The sequence below is a fragment of the Aristolochia californica genome, unplaced genomic scaffold (genome assembly GCF_029961685.1).
Source record: "Aristolochia californica isolate CCGP_79_NKW_82.1479 unplaced genomic scaffold, dmAriCali1.0.hap1 SCAF_14, whole genome shotgun sequence".
Taxonomy (NCBI): domain Eukaryota; kingdom Viridiplantae; phylum Streptophyta; class Magnoliopsida; order Piperales; family Aristolochiaceae; genus Aristolochia; species Aristolochia californica.
The window spans coordinates 6,199,552-6,217,072 of NW_027181815.1; the positions used below are offsets into that span (position 1 = coordinate 6,199,552).

Sequence of the window (17,521 nt, forward strand, 5' to 3'; positions counted from 1 at the left end):
TAGGCTCCTGTGTCTTTATTTTCCTCCTATCTTGGGAGTGTCAGGGGGGACGCATAGCAGATACTTTTATGCGAAACTCTGTCAATTTCGTTTGAATAAATTAATTTCGAGTGAAATTAAAAATAAAAGTTGGATAGCTTAAGAAGCAAGCGGTATCAGCGGATGGATCCCGTATGTCAAGGATGATATGCGGATGCGGAGATGCATAGCCGACCTTGGCGCCGTCTTTGTTGATCATGTAAGCGGGAGAGTCTTTCCACGCTGCCGTGCGCACCGCGGGTGCGATTTCTCGTGTCAATGCGGCTTATCTTCACGTAGCAATGTCCGCGTGTCTGGTGGAGGAAAGCAAGGGAAGCGCAACAGGTGGCTTCAATTCACTGGTTTCTGTCCGTCCAAACTCCGAAGCATGTCCCAGCAAAAACGGCGGTACCCTTTGATAGATAACTTTCTCGTATCCACTAACTATTCCTCGTCCCCTCCTGTCTCTCGTATCGCTATCGATCGGAGAAAAAACAAGTATTTTTGTATTCACCCTCTAAGATTAGGAGTGAAGGGCTTCGGCCGCCTTTCTACTGTGTTTCGAGGTTGACAGGCCAAATCGTTGAAGCGGTTCGTTCTCTACTGACTTCAACTCCCGTCCATTTTTCATCTCTTAAAGGGATCTGCATTCGCTCTCTGTTGAGACTTCAACGAATTCACAATTTCACATTCTTAGTCGTGGATTTGTTCCTAGTTTTACGCTTGAAAAAGTGCTGCCTTTGGGCCCTGCTTACATGTCCAGATTACAGAGCGGGTGAACTCGGTGAGATGAAAAAAGTAGTGACACTGCCGGGACAGCGTTCCATAGGCTTTTCTCGTGAGCCTCCCTATCGTTTGTCGTTCAGGCATTTAATTTACACCACCGAAAGATGTAATAAAGCTCGAGAAAATCACAAGTACTGAGGCTGCTGATGATCGATGCAGTAAATAGATGCGGTTTGACCTTCAAGTTGGCTGTTCATCTGGAATAACTAAATTTTATACGGAACCGGCAGTTCCGTTATACGTCAGTAGAGTGGAGACTCATCAAGGCCGGATACTCTAAAGTCTACCACCATGCCATGCATCTGGTTGTTCAACAACCTGTCATTCGCAAGCATCTCAGCAGATACGAATTCATATTTGATTGCACTTTCCTTTTTTCTTATTTCAGGTGTTTTAGTATCATTTCATCGGACGGGAAAGGATCATGGGAGAGTCTCCCACCAAAAGAAATAACGGTCTGATTTCTAAGTTCCTCAATTGTGCTTCCTCGAACCTCGTTTGACGCATCCTTAGGCATCAGAATTTCATTTTAATTAAACATCTGTTGCCTCTTTATCCTCTTAACCTAAGACAAGAACACGATTGCTTCCTTGTGCTAATAATAAATCCTCATTGCAGAAATTTCGATTATCTGCTGTGACTCCCTCGAATAAGATCTCCTTTGTAGAAAATACAAATTCTTTGAAGAGGATCCTTTCCCTTTATAAAAAAAATCATATATCTCGCAAAAAAGTCGACTAATTCATAGGATCAAAAGAAATAAGGTTAGTGGTAATCAATTTTATAATAATATTGTGTGATAATATACCATCTCATGATTTTAAGGTCCTGTACTTGTCCACCCCTTAAACTAAACTAAGCACACAAGGCAATAGAGCTTACTCGAAGTCGACCCCTTGTATTACTTGAGTGGGTGAATTCTGATGCATCACCTTTCTTTTGATCGGAACATTGGGACTTGTGGTGGTCGTACTGATTCACTTGACATACTGGACATGGTGGGACCAATCCTTCGTCGTGCTGCTTCCTTCTGTGCGCCTGCTCTAAATGGTACTTCCATCTGCGCCCACCGGTTCTTAAGCTTATCTTTCTCGTCATACTTTTGAAGTGGATAAAATAATTTGAGTCACTACTGGGATTTCTAACTCAATCAAACTGAGTTCTGGTCAGTTTGGAAGAGAGACTGGATATCTACACGGTCAAACTGAGTTGTCAAAAGAGTACTAGTTAACTCGACTAGATCTGACTATTTATAGTTGCTGTACCTAACCTCGAATCGTCTCAACTCAGCTCGTCCGTATCTCTTCTGACAACAACTCTGGAGCCCCCCACTTCACTACCTGTTGACGTCTCTCGATCAACCCTTCCACCGGGATTTGTGCCACATCCAACAAGAACACATCGCTGGCCTTGATCAATTGCAAAATACTCGTCTAAAACCACCTCAACACGAATCATCTCACTGCCTTGTTTTTACCCATACAAATCAACCATGTATTGGTTTTAATGACAACCACAAGAGCAAAGGACAATGCTCTTCCTCTATATGTATTGCTCAATCAAAGAAACCGTCTCAACAGGCTCAGGTCTCGTCAAGTAAGTGACGAGCATCATTGAAGGAGATCTTCCCAGCATCGAGTGAGAATTTAGGATCCAGTTTTCGCAGATCACATATGGAAAGAAGTGACCCTAGCAGAGTCTTGGTTCTGTCCAGTTCCAGGACAACTAACTCTTTTGAGGTTCTCGGGGATGAAAGCTGAAGATGATAATCCACTATATTCAAATAAAATTTATGTAATGTAAGTATTGGAGATGCCTATGCCGAAGTAGCTTCTCAAGTATAACTAACACAGGGGCCATTCTCTATCAAGATTGAGGGAAGAACTGCCGGATCCTTCCACTTCTGGAGACATCATTTTCAGGGGAAGCGAGATGTTTTCCTTCCATAAAAAGCTATCAAATGCGATGGCAAAACGCATAGGAAATTAGAAATTACTTTCCGAATATTGAATATCAAAGTATTGTCCTGCAAGTTACGAATCCAAATAGCAAATTTTCCAGGCAGAGCGACGAAGATGGTGAAACTTCATGGAGACGCGATTAGGAATTTTAGGCTGGTGGTTTTTGTGTGTTGTGGCCTCCTGGATCTGTTATGGATTGCCAGTTGCTACCATACTAACTTTGATGTTCTTCATGTTCTCTTTCTACTTGGAACCGTCTTGACGCTCGAAGAATAGACCATCGGAGAAGTTCCAACTTCCCGGATTTGGTGATTATTCATTGTAATCTTGTTATAGATATATTATGTACAGAGATTTATAATTTCTCCCATGTTTCCCTTTGCTTATTCATTTTATAATTTTGACATCATGCACAGTCATCCGTAAGGAAGATCAATCGGCAGAACGAAAATAGATTAATTTAAGAGAGTTATGTGCAGAAATAAACTTTTTTCTAAAGAAAGTGAAACTATATGTAAATTTACTCGCTCTCTCTCTTTATACCTCAGGGGTGTCAATTCCCTAAAAGCATCAATCCCACTCAGCACTTTCACTTTCTAGTTTCCCCATAGATCGACCGACACTCTATGTAAACCAATCATTTGAATCAACGGTATTTTCCCCACTGGAACTATGAAATGCTGTTGAGGCTCTGCGTCTGATCACAAAGCTTCAGACGCACTAATCTCTTTTGACCTTGTTCCTCCTATCTTCCCCATCCCTCCTCAATCCTCACAGAACAATCGACGGCAGAAACATTTTAGATAAGGGAAGAGTTGAATTGAAGGTAAAACGCTTGATCATGACCCTAATTCAAGGGGTTCTTCTCAGTTTGTTTTCCAATGAACTAAGCTCTGCATTCTGAAAAGAGATCTGACGTTCCAGAAAAAAAAGTATACGAGATGAGAAAAGTAATAAGGATGAAACAAAAAAATAGAGAGAAAGAAATATAACTTTACATAAAATCGAAGGAATAAGTGAATATGAGCAATAAAGAAAACCACGCCTATACATAATCAAGCCGTAACAGATAAATAATTATCTCGCCGTGTTCCTCTTTTCCTCTCATCGCTATAAATCAGCCTCGGTTCCCTCGGGCCCTCAGATCCCGGCAATGCAGATTCCCGTCTCCCTCGGAATAAACGCCTTCAAATCTGACACACTAATTGCGAGCCCGAAGCCAAAATAATAAATCCTCTTCTTTTCCTCCACCGACACCAATGCTCAGACCCACCGACGACGACGACGACGACACCAGTAAATTAACTTCTCTCGCCTACAAGTGGAAGTTTCCAATCGTCTCCTTCTCGAATCGCTTAACGGTCTCAGCCACGGCTTTCATGCTCCCGTCGTAGACGTAGGGCAGTTTCTCGTACCATGTCACCTCGTCCTTCTTCGGCATCGTAATCAGTTCCCGGCAGGGCTCCCCGGGCAACGTGATTGAATTGTGGTAGTGGTAGTACCTGATCTTCCTTTCGGTCTTATGGAGGGTCTTCCCGACCACGTTCTCCGACATGTGGACCCCCGTCGCGTACGCGTTTTTTGCCTGGATCGCATACTTCCTGTCCCGCCGGATTCCAGTTCGTGATTCCCGGAATACAAGTTTCTCAAATCCCCATTGACTGAAAGTCACCAAAACAGAGAAAACGGCATTAATCATATGCAGAATTTGATATGAACAACAGAGACGAAAATCAACACAACTTACTCCGGATTGAGATTTTCACTCCCACATTCTATTAATAATTCTATTAAATTGTGAATCACATTACAATATTTCCTCGTATTTATAGTGTTGCAACTCGCAATCCGCAAGTCATATTTGGGTCCCAACTAAATTCGCAATTCAAATATGTCCCCTGTTCTGGGCAATAATCTTTGAGCCTAAAATTGATGACTCCCCGAAACTAGTAAACTCACATTTCTTGCTGAAGCCCAATCATGAGACTGCTGTTTTAAGCTAGTGTCAGACAATCTCCAGCGGAAAGAATAGTAGGTAGACGAATTCCTAATAGAAAGAACGAAATTTGGAAGAAAAAAAAAAGTACCTGGGGAAATTCTGAGCATCTTCCTTCAGACAGAGCTTACTGGACATGGGATTTTGTTCGATTGTGAACTGGGTGTAATCCGATAACTCATTCAGTACCGACTCCAAAGTGTTTCCCTCAGGCAAATAGATATACTCGTCTACGTCAAAGAAAAATGTCCAATTAGCTGCGTGTCGGTACCGATGCAAGCAATCGTTCACCACCAGAAACTGGTTGTAGTAGTAGCCGTCGTATTCCGCCTGTCCCTTGATGTCCTGCAATGTGACTCGCCCCGCCCGAATCCATGGCTCCAGAACGGCCCGGACCTCCGACCCCACCCCGCCAGCGTCGTGGAACACGAAATGCGAGCTCTGACCAAAGAAATACGCATGATAAGCCATCCACTCCCGGATCCTGGGCGCGCTCAGGTTCCCATACAGTGAGGATCCGCAGTACAGATAATCGTATTTGTACGGAGGTCTGAAATTGGATTCATCATAGGAACCCGGGGCCTCTTCCAAAGAGACAATCTTTTCATACTTCCTTGGGGATTCGCCATAGTAGGCGTAGAGGATGAGCTTCCCGCCGGAATTGTCGGCATTGGGCATCTCGGAAAACGTACAATTGACGACGACGACAGTGTAGACACGACCATATCCCCAATCTGGGAGCATTTTGTAAGCCTTGGCTTTGAGGGTCTTGTTGGAAGGGGTATAAGAGTTCGGCACCCATTCGCACTTGAACCACGGACGACCGAAGACGTGTATGGGCTTGGATGCGAGTCCCACGATGGCAAAGGTGTATGGGCCGCCTCTGTATGCACCCATCTGGACGAAAAGCGCCGCGGCGTTGCCGTAGGGTACGAAGACGCGCTTGTTGAGATCGGGAGGGGATTGTACCCGCATTGGCTTGGGTTTTGGAGTAGAGAGTTTCTTCTCCGGTGGACGGCTGACGGAGGAGGGTAAGGTTCCGGCGGGGGGAGGGAGTTGCCAGACGACCATAAAGAGGGCGAGGACGACGAGTGTGGCAACGAAGGGCTTCATCTCGAAGCAGCCGTAGGAGAGGGAGACGCTAGTCACACCTCCCTCTTTCCTCATTGCCCTTCTCTTTTTCTCTATGCGTCTCTCTGACTCTGTCCCTCCTTTCCTCTGCTCGACCCCTTTTTGTTGCTCTCTTTATCAGGGAAGATGAGATGTGCAGACAAAGATACAGAGAAGGCGCTTTTTTTTTTTTTTTTTTTATTTATGGGCTGTTCGATTCTTTCTGGTTCTGGGGAGCCGTTGCAGTTGCCCTTCTCATTTGTTTAGAATTACAAGTCTGGGACTGAATTGTTGGACTGGCTGTGTAATTGCCTGATTGAGAAGACAGTAAGATTTTATTTATTCATTTATTTTTGGCAGGGAGTTGAACGTCGTCAAACTCTTCAGACTTTTTTGTGTGTTTTTTCTTCCTCACAGATGATAGAACATCCATCTGATTCCCTAATTTACTATTGTCGACCAATTGTACATTTACTAATAAAAGCGGGCCCCAGGTTGGTGGACAGTCCAGGCGAAGGGCAGAAAAGAGATTGTAGACGGATGACAGTCTGGTGCGCTTTACTGCATTTCCATGATTTATTTTGTGGCAGGTAGTGACGCACGGACAAGAGACGAAATCATGGACATTGATAGGCAGCTGCAACGAGAGTCTGATTCCTCATGCCCGGGCCCCAATAGACAAAAAGAAAATCGTTTCTTTTCTGGACCACTCACTCGCGTGATCTTTTGATCCAACGGTTTGATTATTCGCTCGCTCGTTCCCACGCACGACAGGTAAGGAGTCCTTCTCGAATCACTGTTCCTCATCGTCTCCTCGTTCTGCATGTTTCAATAACAGCTCCATTAGGACCTCTTTAAATATTTGTTAATGATATTTTAAAGTTTTGATAATTAATTTTTTCTCTTAAGTTTCTATTTCTTTTCTCTCTCTCTAAATTTAATACTTTTGTGAAAAACTGACTTTCTCTTTTACTTTTTTTTTCTAAATGATTATCACTTGTCAAATAATAAAAAAAATTCCCTTTTTTATTTTTTTGTGAGTTCCAAATCAGGCCCTTAATATCTTTTTTTATTTTTTATTTTAAAACACTAGAAAACTATAACATATTACGTAAGAAACCCTAATGTAACTCAAATAACCCTACTAGTTGAGTTGGGTATTTTAGGTTTATTCCGTCCACAGGATGCAGAGTCAGATGTAAAATTAATCCCTTCATGGAACGAGTCGGGTTGAATAATATATGTATTACTAGAAAATACTACGTCAGCGGATAAATGTCTTAGCAGAAGGACAGATTTCACATGAGCCATGCGGTATTTTGTAGCATCCGATAACTTCTTCACTCCCTGTGTATTTGATGCTGTTTTCGTATTCCTCTTCCGATTGAACGGCAAGAAAGACCCCAATACTCGATCGTCTAAAGTTTAAACTCAACCGAAGCTAAGCAGGTATTCGTCAGTTTCGTCCGTCCTAGAAAACATACGTCTTCAATAGCCATTTCGCCTGCCAGTGGGTCGAGTAATTTGATCATTATGACAGTACCATTCTAGAAAAAAAAATTGAAAGAAGAAACGAGGTGGTGGGTGGTAGTATAACTAAAACTTCCGCTGCTTTTAATGAACCATACAATCGACGAAGTATCGGGTGAGCCATCAGTTTTAACTCATTACGGTCTACCTCAGAAAGCCAAAAGAGAAAAGAATTCTTGGTTATCAATCTGATGCAGGGACCATGTGGTTGTTTTTCGCTAATAGTTCTTGGTTTTCTAAATGGCAACCAGCTACGCATTGCAGGGGTTGTATCCGTGTTGCTATATACATATGCGCTGTCCCGCTGTGCGCCAGGATTTCCTTTTTCACGGGAATTGTTGATCGCCAAAAGGTTCGTCATCGTACCGTGTGAGGTTATAAGGAAAAAGCGAATTAACCAAATTCAGGCCCACGGACAAAAGACGATGGACCCTCGTTACGCAAGAGAGTCGGGACCAGCTTTAGTCTCGTCAATAGGACAAAGAAAGCGCCGGTTCATTTCCTGTTGCGTATCTGGACAATAATTTTCTATTCTCACGATACCTATTTTGCGTCTCTCTCTTTTCTCTTATTTTTTTTTTTTTTTTTTTTCTCTTATTGTTTCTTGTCCAGCGGGGAAAAAAAAAAGCCAAAAAAACCAGAAAGGAGGGAATATTATTTTATTTTATTCTTTGACCGACCTGTATTGGGTCCCGTAAGATTCTGGAGTTTGTCTTGACCAACTGGGCGTTTTCCATTAAAACTCCAGATTACACCAAAAGCACCTTGCCGCATCTTATGATAAGGTCTTGGTAACGAGAGAGCTCCATTATGCTTAGACGTTTTATTTATAGTAATCATTAATTGGGGTTACCCATAGTCCACATGACCTCCCATGTCACCGACATGACGATGGCCCACCAATTGAGCACTATTCCTAATAACCTTGATAACCTTCTTCCGGCTTAGATTTAATAAGCTATCCGAGTTTTGTTTTCCGCTCGAGGCAACACAAGCGCTACATGATTTGTTCATACATTCATGGGAACTTTTAAAAAATAAAAAAATATCTGAAAAACCACCTCGTTTCTCACCCCATTAAAATCACCAATACCATTTGCCTTGACAAGCCATCCGACAGCCTATTCAATCCTGTCAAGCCATGGAGAGTGGTCCGAAGCAATGGGTTAACCGATCCAAGTGAGCATAGCCATTCGTTAGGGGTCCACAACTCTTATTCTTCCCACAAAAGAACAAAGCGGACCCCATTTCGGCTCCGTTTTCCTTTCTCTAACATCAAATAAAAATACGACTACTTTTGGTTCTTAATTATTTGACAGTAATATTTATAATTAAAAAATGTAGAAAGTCGGTTTTTCTTTTTTCTAAATGTTTTTTTTTCTTTTGGATTTTTTGAGAGTTGATTATTCATAAATTGTCACTCACGCCCAACCATTGCCACATCATCTGGCCGTAGTGGTGTCATCTTGTGCCAACAACGGTAACTTTGCCTTCACAGGGCTGCGAGACGGCGCTCCTGCGAGGCCTGGGGATGTGTGCGCCACGTGGCTGAAGCATGGGAGTGTCCAACCAGTGCTCTATACAAGCTAGAGGTTGCAATCGGTTCTATCGAAAGCGGCCATAACACTAGCTGGCCATGAAGGTGTCGGATTTGGCCGTGGCTTAATTATGAGTAAATTATGTATCAAAAGCTTTGCCTGCAAATAAATTTTAAATGGCTTATTGATTCATGTTTAATTTTTAAGTTTGTTTTGCATTGGTTAGTAGCTTATGGTTTTAATATATCTCAAAATTTATGTCGTGGGAGCGCGAGCAAGCTTGTTTATTTTATTTCATTTCATTTATTTACAATTATTCTATCTTTGATAATACATTTGAAATTCCCTACTTGAGTAGTGATAACTATAAGGATTTGAAATTTCTTACCATTTTGTGTCTCCTTATAGGGTTCTCATAATTCTCTATGGTATCTATTAAATTGGCCTATATCCATGACTCATTCTTTAATGGGTTTAACAAAATTAGATCACTTAATTTCAGCCCATTATATTAAAAATAAAAAAATATAATTATATAATAAATATATTACCCAAATTAGAATAAAAGATATGAATTTCCATTAAATAGTTTTGAGCAATACTCAAAAAAAAAAAAAAAATCTGTCTAAAAGCAAATAGATATTAAAGGTGGAGTTGAAGGAGGCGATGGTGGCCGGAGCGGAGGAGTTGCGGCTCCCCTTCCATAGACGGAAAGGCTGGCAGTAAACGATATGGCCGAATCGGTTGAAGTAATCGAGTTCGGGGTGATTTGTAGAGCTCCTCCGCTGATAGATGCGTCTTTGCGCACGATGATTTAGTCCAGATGGGTGGTCCTAAAGGAACTCCGGCTGAAGGTTAGGACTATGGCGTCGGAGACGGAGGGAAGGGTGGTAAGGACAAGGACGGCGGCAATGTAGACAGAGAGGGCGAGGCTCCTTACAGTTGTGCCCGTTTGCAGGAATCTGTAAGAGGACAACGTCAGACGGCGTGGGAGAAGAGTTTCATCGTCGACTTCCGGCTTTTAAACAAGCTCCCGTTGTCACGCGGTCAGATTTGGGCTAAGTCCGTCTAGCCCAGCGGAATATCTTACCCCGTGCGGCCTAACTCTTCCGAAGAACTAGTCAGCCTTCTTGAGCCTCAGATATTCCCACCGATACTTTACACAAGAAGTTGCAAGCCAAAAGGGACAACAAAAAGACCAAGATATAGAAGAGAAAAACCTACTTTGTATTGAGAGCACGCCAAGATTACAAAGGGTGGCCAATCACTCTTGAAGGCCAAGACTAAAAACTCTTTCTATACACTCAAAGAGCAAAAAATGCTAAGAATTCGAAATTCCTCCCTTTACAATGGGAGAGGCCCCTCCTATTTATAGCCTCCTCCCCTAGGCTTTAGAAGGCTCAGAATCTGTCCTTGCCCTTTGAAATTTCTAAAAACGCCCAGAAATTAGCCAGATCCCGAAAATTAGATTTCTGGCGTCAGGGGCGCCCTGGTCAGGCGGGCGCCTGACGACCTAGTCCTGAGAAAACCCCATTTCGCACGCAACTGGAGTCTTGGTCCCGCGAGCGCCTCAGGAAACCCCATTTCACGCGCGGGCGCCTGCCTTCTCCTGCACCTGGTGTCCTGCCGCGCGCAACCCCATTTCCCCCCGCCTGAAGTCCTGGTTGTGCGCGGGCAACCCCATTTCTCCCCGCCAGGAATCTTGGACGCGTGCCAGGAATCTTGGTCACACGCAACCCCATTTCGCCCCGCCAGAAGTGTCTGTTGGCGTGCTGCCTTGTGTCTGGGTTGTGGTTGTTGCGTACCTTGTTGCTTGCCCATCCGTTTGGCAAGCGTAAGTACGTCTTCTTCCCCTGCAGCTGATTCCGGGCCGGCCATATGTGTGTGCCCCTCTGGGTTGTGCCATTGCACTTGGCCTTGGCCGTCGCTGCTATTGTTGTGCACAGTCTTCGGTCTTGGTGTTTGGCCACACCATGGCTTCATCCCCCGTCTCATACTCCCACCGCCATAAGGCAGACGCCCTCATCTGCATCCCTTGGAGATAGTGGGGCACCTCCTTCTTGGATTGCTACAACTTGGCAGTGTCTTGCCATGTTGTCTTGCTTTTCGGTTGACCCTGCCATTTTGCCAAGTATTACGTCCTCCGGGGCTCTCCCCTTTGGCACACCTCTCGGTCTTTATGTGCTTTATTTGGCCGTCAGTCTGAGGATGAATATTAGTGGAAAATTTTTGAGTAATTCCCAATAGTTTAATTAACTCGGTCCAAAATTTTCTATCATTGATGATCGTTGTGGGCACACCCCAGTGCTTTACCACATGTGCCATGAAAGCTCAAGCGGCCTCCTCTGTTGTACAATCACTTGGCACTGTTACGAATGTTCCGTGCTTCTTAACTTGGTCCACCACTACCATGATAGACTCAAGCCCTTCTTTCTTGCGTAAACCAGAAAGGAAGTCCATTGAAATAGACTCCCACAACCGTTTTGGAATGGGCAAAGGCTGTAACCAGCCTCCGAGCTTTCTTTGTTTCATCATATCTTGATGATAGATAAAACATGTGTACACAAATTCTTCCACATCGCTCTCCATGTCTAGCCAATAGTATTGGCCAGAGAGCATGGCCAACGTCCGTCTTTGGCCTGGATGTCTCCCCCACAAGGAATCATGGCATTCCCTCAAGCGGTCATGCCGTAGGTAATCGTACTTAGGCACATAAAGTTGATTACCTTTGGTCTTGAAAAATCCGTCGTCAAGCCATAGTCTTCTCCTCTCACCAAGGTTGCAGCTTGTACAATGCTGAAGGTCTGGGCGTCTCGGTGAAGTCTAGTGCGAATCCGGTCTAGCAACAAAGTACTAACATGTGTAATTGCTACTAAGACTCGTAATCGTCAAATCGTATTTTTCGTTTCTGCGACAAGATGGTCTTGCATGTGCGCAGGCATGCCTTGCATAAAGCGCATGTCTTTTGCGCCTATGTGTGCGTCGTGCGCCACATCAAGTTCTGCTGCTACCGCACCGCGCGTGGTGCACGTGAAACAAGTGCCGACGCATGTGTTGTGCATATATCCGCCTCGCGCAGCCGCTACCGCATTGCGCGTGAAGGGTCTGCCGCTTGTCGCATCACACATTGAGGTTTCTGACTGCTATTCGCATAGTGCCACATGCACTTTTGCTTCTGTTGCACGCACAAATTCCGTTTTTGAGCGTGTTCCAGCAATGCAATCTGGTGTTGTGCGTTGTATATGCGCCAATACTCTTGTGCCATTTTCTCCATCAAAAGGCATAGCAGAATCCGTTTCTCTGCTTAAGGTATTGCGCATGCCTTCTGCGCCTATGTGTGCGTCGTGCGCCACATCAATTTCTGTTGCTACCGCACCGTGCGTGATGCGCGAGAAAAACAAGTACCGACGCATGTGCTACGCGTATATCCATCTCGCGCAGCTGCTACCGCATCGCGCGTGATGCGCGTGAAGAGAGGAAATGACAGAGCGGTCTCCCTCCTTCCGTGCTGCCGGAGAAAAAGGAATAATAGAATAGGCAGCTTGGTCTCTGCAGACTCAAGTGCCGTTTCCCTAGTATCATCTGATTCCGAAGCGGATCGGATCGTCAGGGTTCCTAATTCCTGGACAAAATTGGCAAGCAATTGCTATTTGGTGTCTCACCCACAAAACATTGTTGTGTAGTCGTCAAGGCTGTCGGTGCATTTTGAAATGTTTTTAAGAAGAATCCAACTTCTCCCAGCTCAAACTCTCACACAAAGGATTTAAACAAATGTTACACAAGAAAGCATCCAGAGTCCTTAAATTTTGGTGCAAAACGGTTTTACTTTTGAACTTTGAAGAATTGAAGATCACTTTAAAATAACTTGTACGCATCATAAATTATCATACGGAATATGTAGCGAGGAAATGCTTCTAACGATCCTCATAAATGGTGCATGGACGAGAATTAGAATTTTCAAACCCCCGTTTGTCGGGGAACCATCAAGCATTCAAATATTTTGCTCGTCAAAGGTATTGGCTACACGACTATTCTTTGTTGAGGGGAGGATGATTGAGTATATGACCAAAATTCTACATTGTTTAGAAGCAGGAAAGATCATGAGTATATAAGTGTGGACCGAAGCAGTTGGTGTTTAAAGACTAAAGAGAGAAACCTCTATTTTTTTCTCTAAAGATATGAACAAAAGTGAAAATATTTTGAACTCCTCTATAGCAACTTAATAATATAGCAATAACAATGATAAATTCAAGATAGTTCAGGTGGGTTCCGAAAAATCAAGACCTCTGGTTGGTCATCATAGCTCCAGAAAAGAAAAACATTAGAAATTTTATTAATAAAATAATTTAATAGATTTATTTTTTTATTAATAAGTTAAGATAAAATTTAACCGTCTGAATTAATAATAATTTTTTAAATAAATGTGTTAATTTAATTAAATATATAAAAAATATTTTTTTATAATATCCAAATGTTTAATCAAATTATTACTTTTTAATATCTAAATTCTTACTCTTAAAATATTAATTAAATATAATATTAAAAATTATAATTTTTTTAAATAAAAAAGGGTATTTTATTATACAATATTACTTTGATAGATTTAATTTTATAATATATTTTTATTTAACTAAATTAAAATATATTTTAACTTGTTTAAAATTAATAAATAAAACAAATTATTATTATTTATTTATTTAAATAATTAAAAATGATTAAAAAAATCTTTACCTTTATAATATCCAAATGTTAATCAAATTGTTACTTTTAAAATATATAAATTCTCACTCTTAAAATAGCCATTAAATATAATACTAAAAATAAGGAATTTATATGAATAAAAGGGTATTTTATTATATAAAATAAATTTAATAGTTTTAACTTTGATTTTAGATAGTTTTATTTGATCAAACTAAAATAAAATTTAACTAATTATTTAATATAATATTAATATTACTTAATCAAATTGTTAATTTTTTAATATCTAAATTCTCACTCTTAAATTATAAATCAAATATAATATTAAAATCATAAATTAATATAAAAAAAGTGTGTATGTAATTGTATAAAATTGCTGCGTTGGATTTAATTTTTATTAGGTAATTTTATTTAACTATTATGGTTAAAAACTAAGATAAAATTTAAATTAAAAAGTAATTTTAAAAGTATAAAACAAAATACTTAAACAAATGCTTAATTTTATATATCTTAATGCAAGAGTCAGAGTGCAGAATAATCAGAACAAGAATGAGAAAAAACAAGTGAAGTCAGACTTTCATTTGCCACTTACAATACACACCGACAGGTTTTGGTTTATTTTGGCATGTGAAAGTACTTTCACTAAATTGGCCCATTATTGCAAACTTTCCACTCTTCGGTGTTCATATTAATCACATCGCCAAATTTACTTAGTTTTATTCCCTGAAGGTACAAACAATAACCTTGTCAAGTCTCAACTGACCCACTTCGAGTTTTAATAGAGCACACCACACCAGTGGCCCAACCCAAATGTAGTGTTGAAGCCCATGGATCTTGCCTAAATTTGGATGCCTAGACCGCTTAAGCTGCTTTTATTTAAAAACTGTTTTAAAAAGGTTAAAATTTATTTTAGTTTGATCAACACATAAAAGGTTCTAAAAACGTGGTTAAGGCTAATTTTCTTTTTTTTAACAATAGAAATAGTTTAAGTCATTAATGGCGGGTAATAATTGGCCTTAATATGTTTTAAGTAAAAGAATCTTTAGAATGCCAGACAACTCAGTGCATAAAACTATAGCCTAGCCTTCCCCTTTACTATATCGTGAATGGTGACACATAGATATGTATCTTCTAGATTATTATATACACTACCTTTTGAGACTTGACAATGGCGGAAAAGTTGGGCAAATTTTTTCTTCAGCTGCTTCGAATCGAATAAGAACCTTGACAAGGATTTGGGTACGTGACTTAATGGTAAGACCGACTTATTATGCTAATATGCTCGTTTCATGAACGAAATCTATATTAAATTCTTCAAAAACTTCACTCTGCAATTCTTAGTAATGGTTCAAGTGTTTCTGCACATAGACTTTTGTAAAAGTTCTTCACTGCCTCTTCTGCTAGACTGCTACTGTAGCATATTAATCTGGCCATAGAGAAGTAGAGTGATTTAGCCCCCATTGGAGGATGTTTAAACCGTAAACATCACAGGGTGAAATACTCTGTGAGGGGATGTGGGCTTTCTGGAAAGGCGTGGGGCGATTGAAGGAATCTCATGAAAGATAGACAGTCCACATGACAATGAATGGCGTCTCCCTTTTCATAAAGCCAACAAAAGCCACAACTGACTTTGATGTTGTGGTCTCGACGAGTTATCCTTCTGGGGTCCAGTTTCGCTTCTAATGATCTCCACCTTAAAAAGGAATCAGAAGCTCCATGGCCGACCCATAAAAATTCTGCACTGGGTTGCTGGCAAGGAAAATGGAGGAAAAAGATCGTGTTTTGTTTATCTTTTCCTTGTGGGAAATATACCGAGGCAGCCTCGATGAGTTCAAACTCCAAACTCTTCTATCAAATCGATGGCATTGAAATGACACGGGACCGGAGATGCTCAGGTTTTGCTTCTGGGTTCCACTTGCTTCAATTCAATACCTTTGTAACCTACTGGATTGTTATCCAAATAACGTGTCTTTTTGAACAATGACAAATGACAAATTCTTATGGTAGTGCGAGGACGTTGATGGGTACTGATTAGTTTGGATCTACGAATAGTAGATGATGGGACCGCCCTTTAGAATGGAGTATTCTGCATAACAAACGCGAGCATTTCTGAGGCTTTCGCGTGGCACAAAACACTTACCGTGAAGATTCATGAAGAAGAGACTTTGAGTTTGATTAATGGCGACAATAATTCAATCCCCCCACTGTACATCTCACTGGCATCCTCTATCATTATTTGGCAGATCTACTTTTTCTCCAAGCATAAATATTCTTTGCCATGCTGGGTGCAACATATCTGAAGGGGGTCGAGCGTTTGGGCAACCATGGGTAGCCCGAGGTTGAAGAAAGCCAAAACATTTCTCTCCAAGAGATCTCCTTCGCTGATGAAAACCTCAGCAACCCTGTTACAGCCGAGGAAAGGAGAAGAAATTCTCCACTCTAGTCACCCGCAGCACCCACTAGCTCAAGTTTATTCGCCCTATCTCTTCACGTGCATGGGTTGCAAAGAGTACGGTGCTGGACGGAGGTTCAAGTGCCTCACATGCGACTACGATCTGCACGATTTCTGTGCTCTAGCTCCTCCTTCCGTACAGAGCCATCCTCTACACACAAAACACCCTATTGTTTTCAGCATCAAACCAGGAGGTATGTCTCTCCATGTGGCTTCCTCCACGTTATCTCATTTTTATGGTTTTTGCAATTTTGAATGTTGGGCAATAAGTGATTCAGAGTCGACTGTTTTCTGGAGTTGAGTTCTTAACGATTTTGATAAACTATGCACTACTCAAGAGGGTTTGTCGATGTTTGTGAGCGTCATATCCAAGCAAAAAATTTAAAAAAAAATTGACAGGTAAGTGGAAAAAGATATGAAACTGTCGTGTGAAAGGAATCACTTAAAAAAGTTCTCTGGTTCCACAACAACCACTGGTAAGGATAGTCCTGAAAATTTTATTTAACATGTGATCTATCTTCTCCTTTATGCTTCTGTATGGTACTGGTTTTCTTTTAACCATTCTTTTGTTTCATGTTTGAATTAATTCTGAAAAAAAAAAACCTTTTCTTCTCTGTCATCACAACCTCAAAGGTGGATTTCTCCGATCGGCATGTGGTGTCTGTGGCAAATCCGCCAAGGGGTTCGCCTACCGTTGCAGCACTTGCAGTTTTGAGATGCACCCTTGCTGCGCAAAACTCGATCAGGCAATGGATTTCCCATCACACCAGCACGCATTGATTCTCCACCCCGAGTCTACGTTCTCTAATGGCGATTCAGGCTTCGTTTGTGCCGAGTGCGGAAGGAAGCGAGTGGGTCAGGTTTATCACTGCAGCCTCTGCGACTACCACCTTCATGCAGTTTGTGCCAAGGACATGGTAAATGGCATGTATGTTAACGGTATCAGGGTCCCCGAGAAAAAAAACAAGTTTGGAGCAGCAGCTCGGTTCGCTTCTCAGGCTTTTGCTGGCTTTTTTGGAGGTTTGATCGAGGGCATAGGGGAGGGCGTTGGTGAAGTTATTATTGATAGTATTGCCAAGGGAAAGCGGTAGATGCTGGTATAACACAGCAGTGAAAGGCCGACCTCTCCCAATTAGGGTACTAAGATTGTATGCACATTCTGGTAAGACATATTAATTAGTAACTTGTGCGGGTTTCATCTCGAATTGATGAAATTGGAATCTCTGATATGTCGATGATTTCCTGCTTGCACCTTGTGGAGTTTGCAGCTTCTTTTCCTTCTGTAATTGATGGTTCGGTTTGAAAGTTACTGTGAGGCATATACTAGTTGTCAAGGATGAAGATGATGTTCTTAGAAATTGCATTTCTGTATTTTACTAGTTTTCTGTGACATAAGAAAATTGCATTATTTAGTGTCTAGAAATCTTGATCT

The 17,521-nt window shown here is 41.5% G+C and overlaps 2 protein-coding genes across 2 annotated transcripts; one reads left to right on the forward strand and one right to left on the reverse strand.

The window, feature by feature from the left end:
* Positions 1-3,719: 3,719 nt before the first annotated feature.
* Positions 3,720-6,041, reverse strand: LOC137949791 (galactan beta-1,4-galactosyltransferase GALS1-like). The gene is made up of 2 exons (XM_068795977.1): positions 4,853-6,041; positions 3,720-4,426 (listed from the first exon to the last, which is right to left on the reverse strand). The coding sequence occupies exons 1-2, from the start codon at positions 5,926-5,928 to the stop codon at positions 4,081-4,083; spliced, it is 1,422 nt and encodes a 473-aa protein (XP_068652078.1). The 5' UTR covers positions 5,929-6,041; the 3' UTR covers positions 3,720-4,080.
* A 9,920-nt stretch (positions 6,042-15,961) lies between these two features.
* Positions 15,962-17,521, forward strand: LOC137950889 (protein VACUOLELESS GAMETOPHYTES-like). The gene is made up of 2 exons (XM_068797549.1): positions 15,962-16,283; positions 16,723-17,521. The coding sequence occupies exons 1-2, from the start codon at positions 15,962-15,964 to the stop codon at positions 17,178-17,180; spliced, it is 780 nt and encodes a 259-aa protein (XP_068653650.1). The 3' UTR covers positions 17,181-17,521.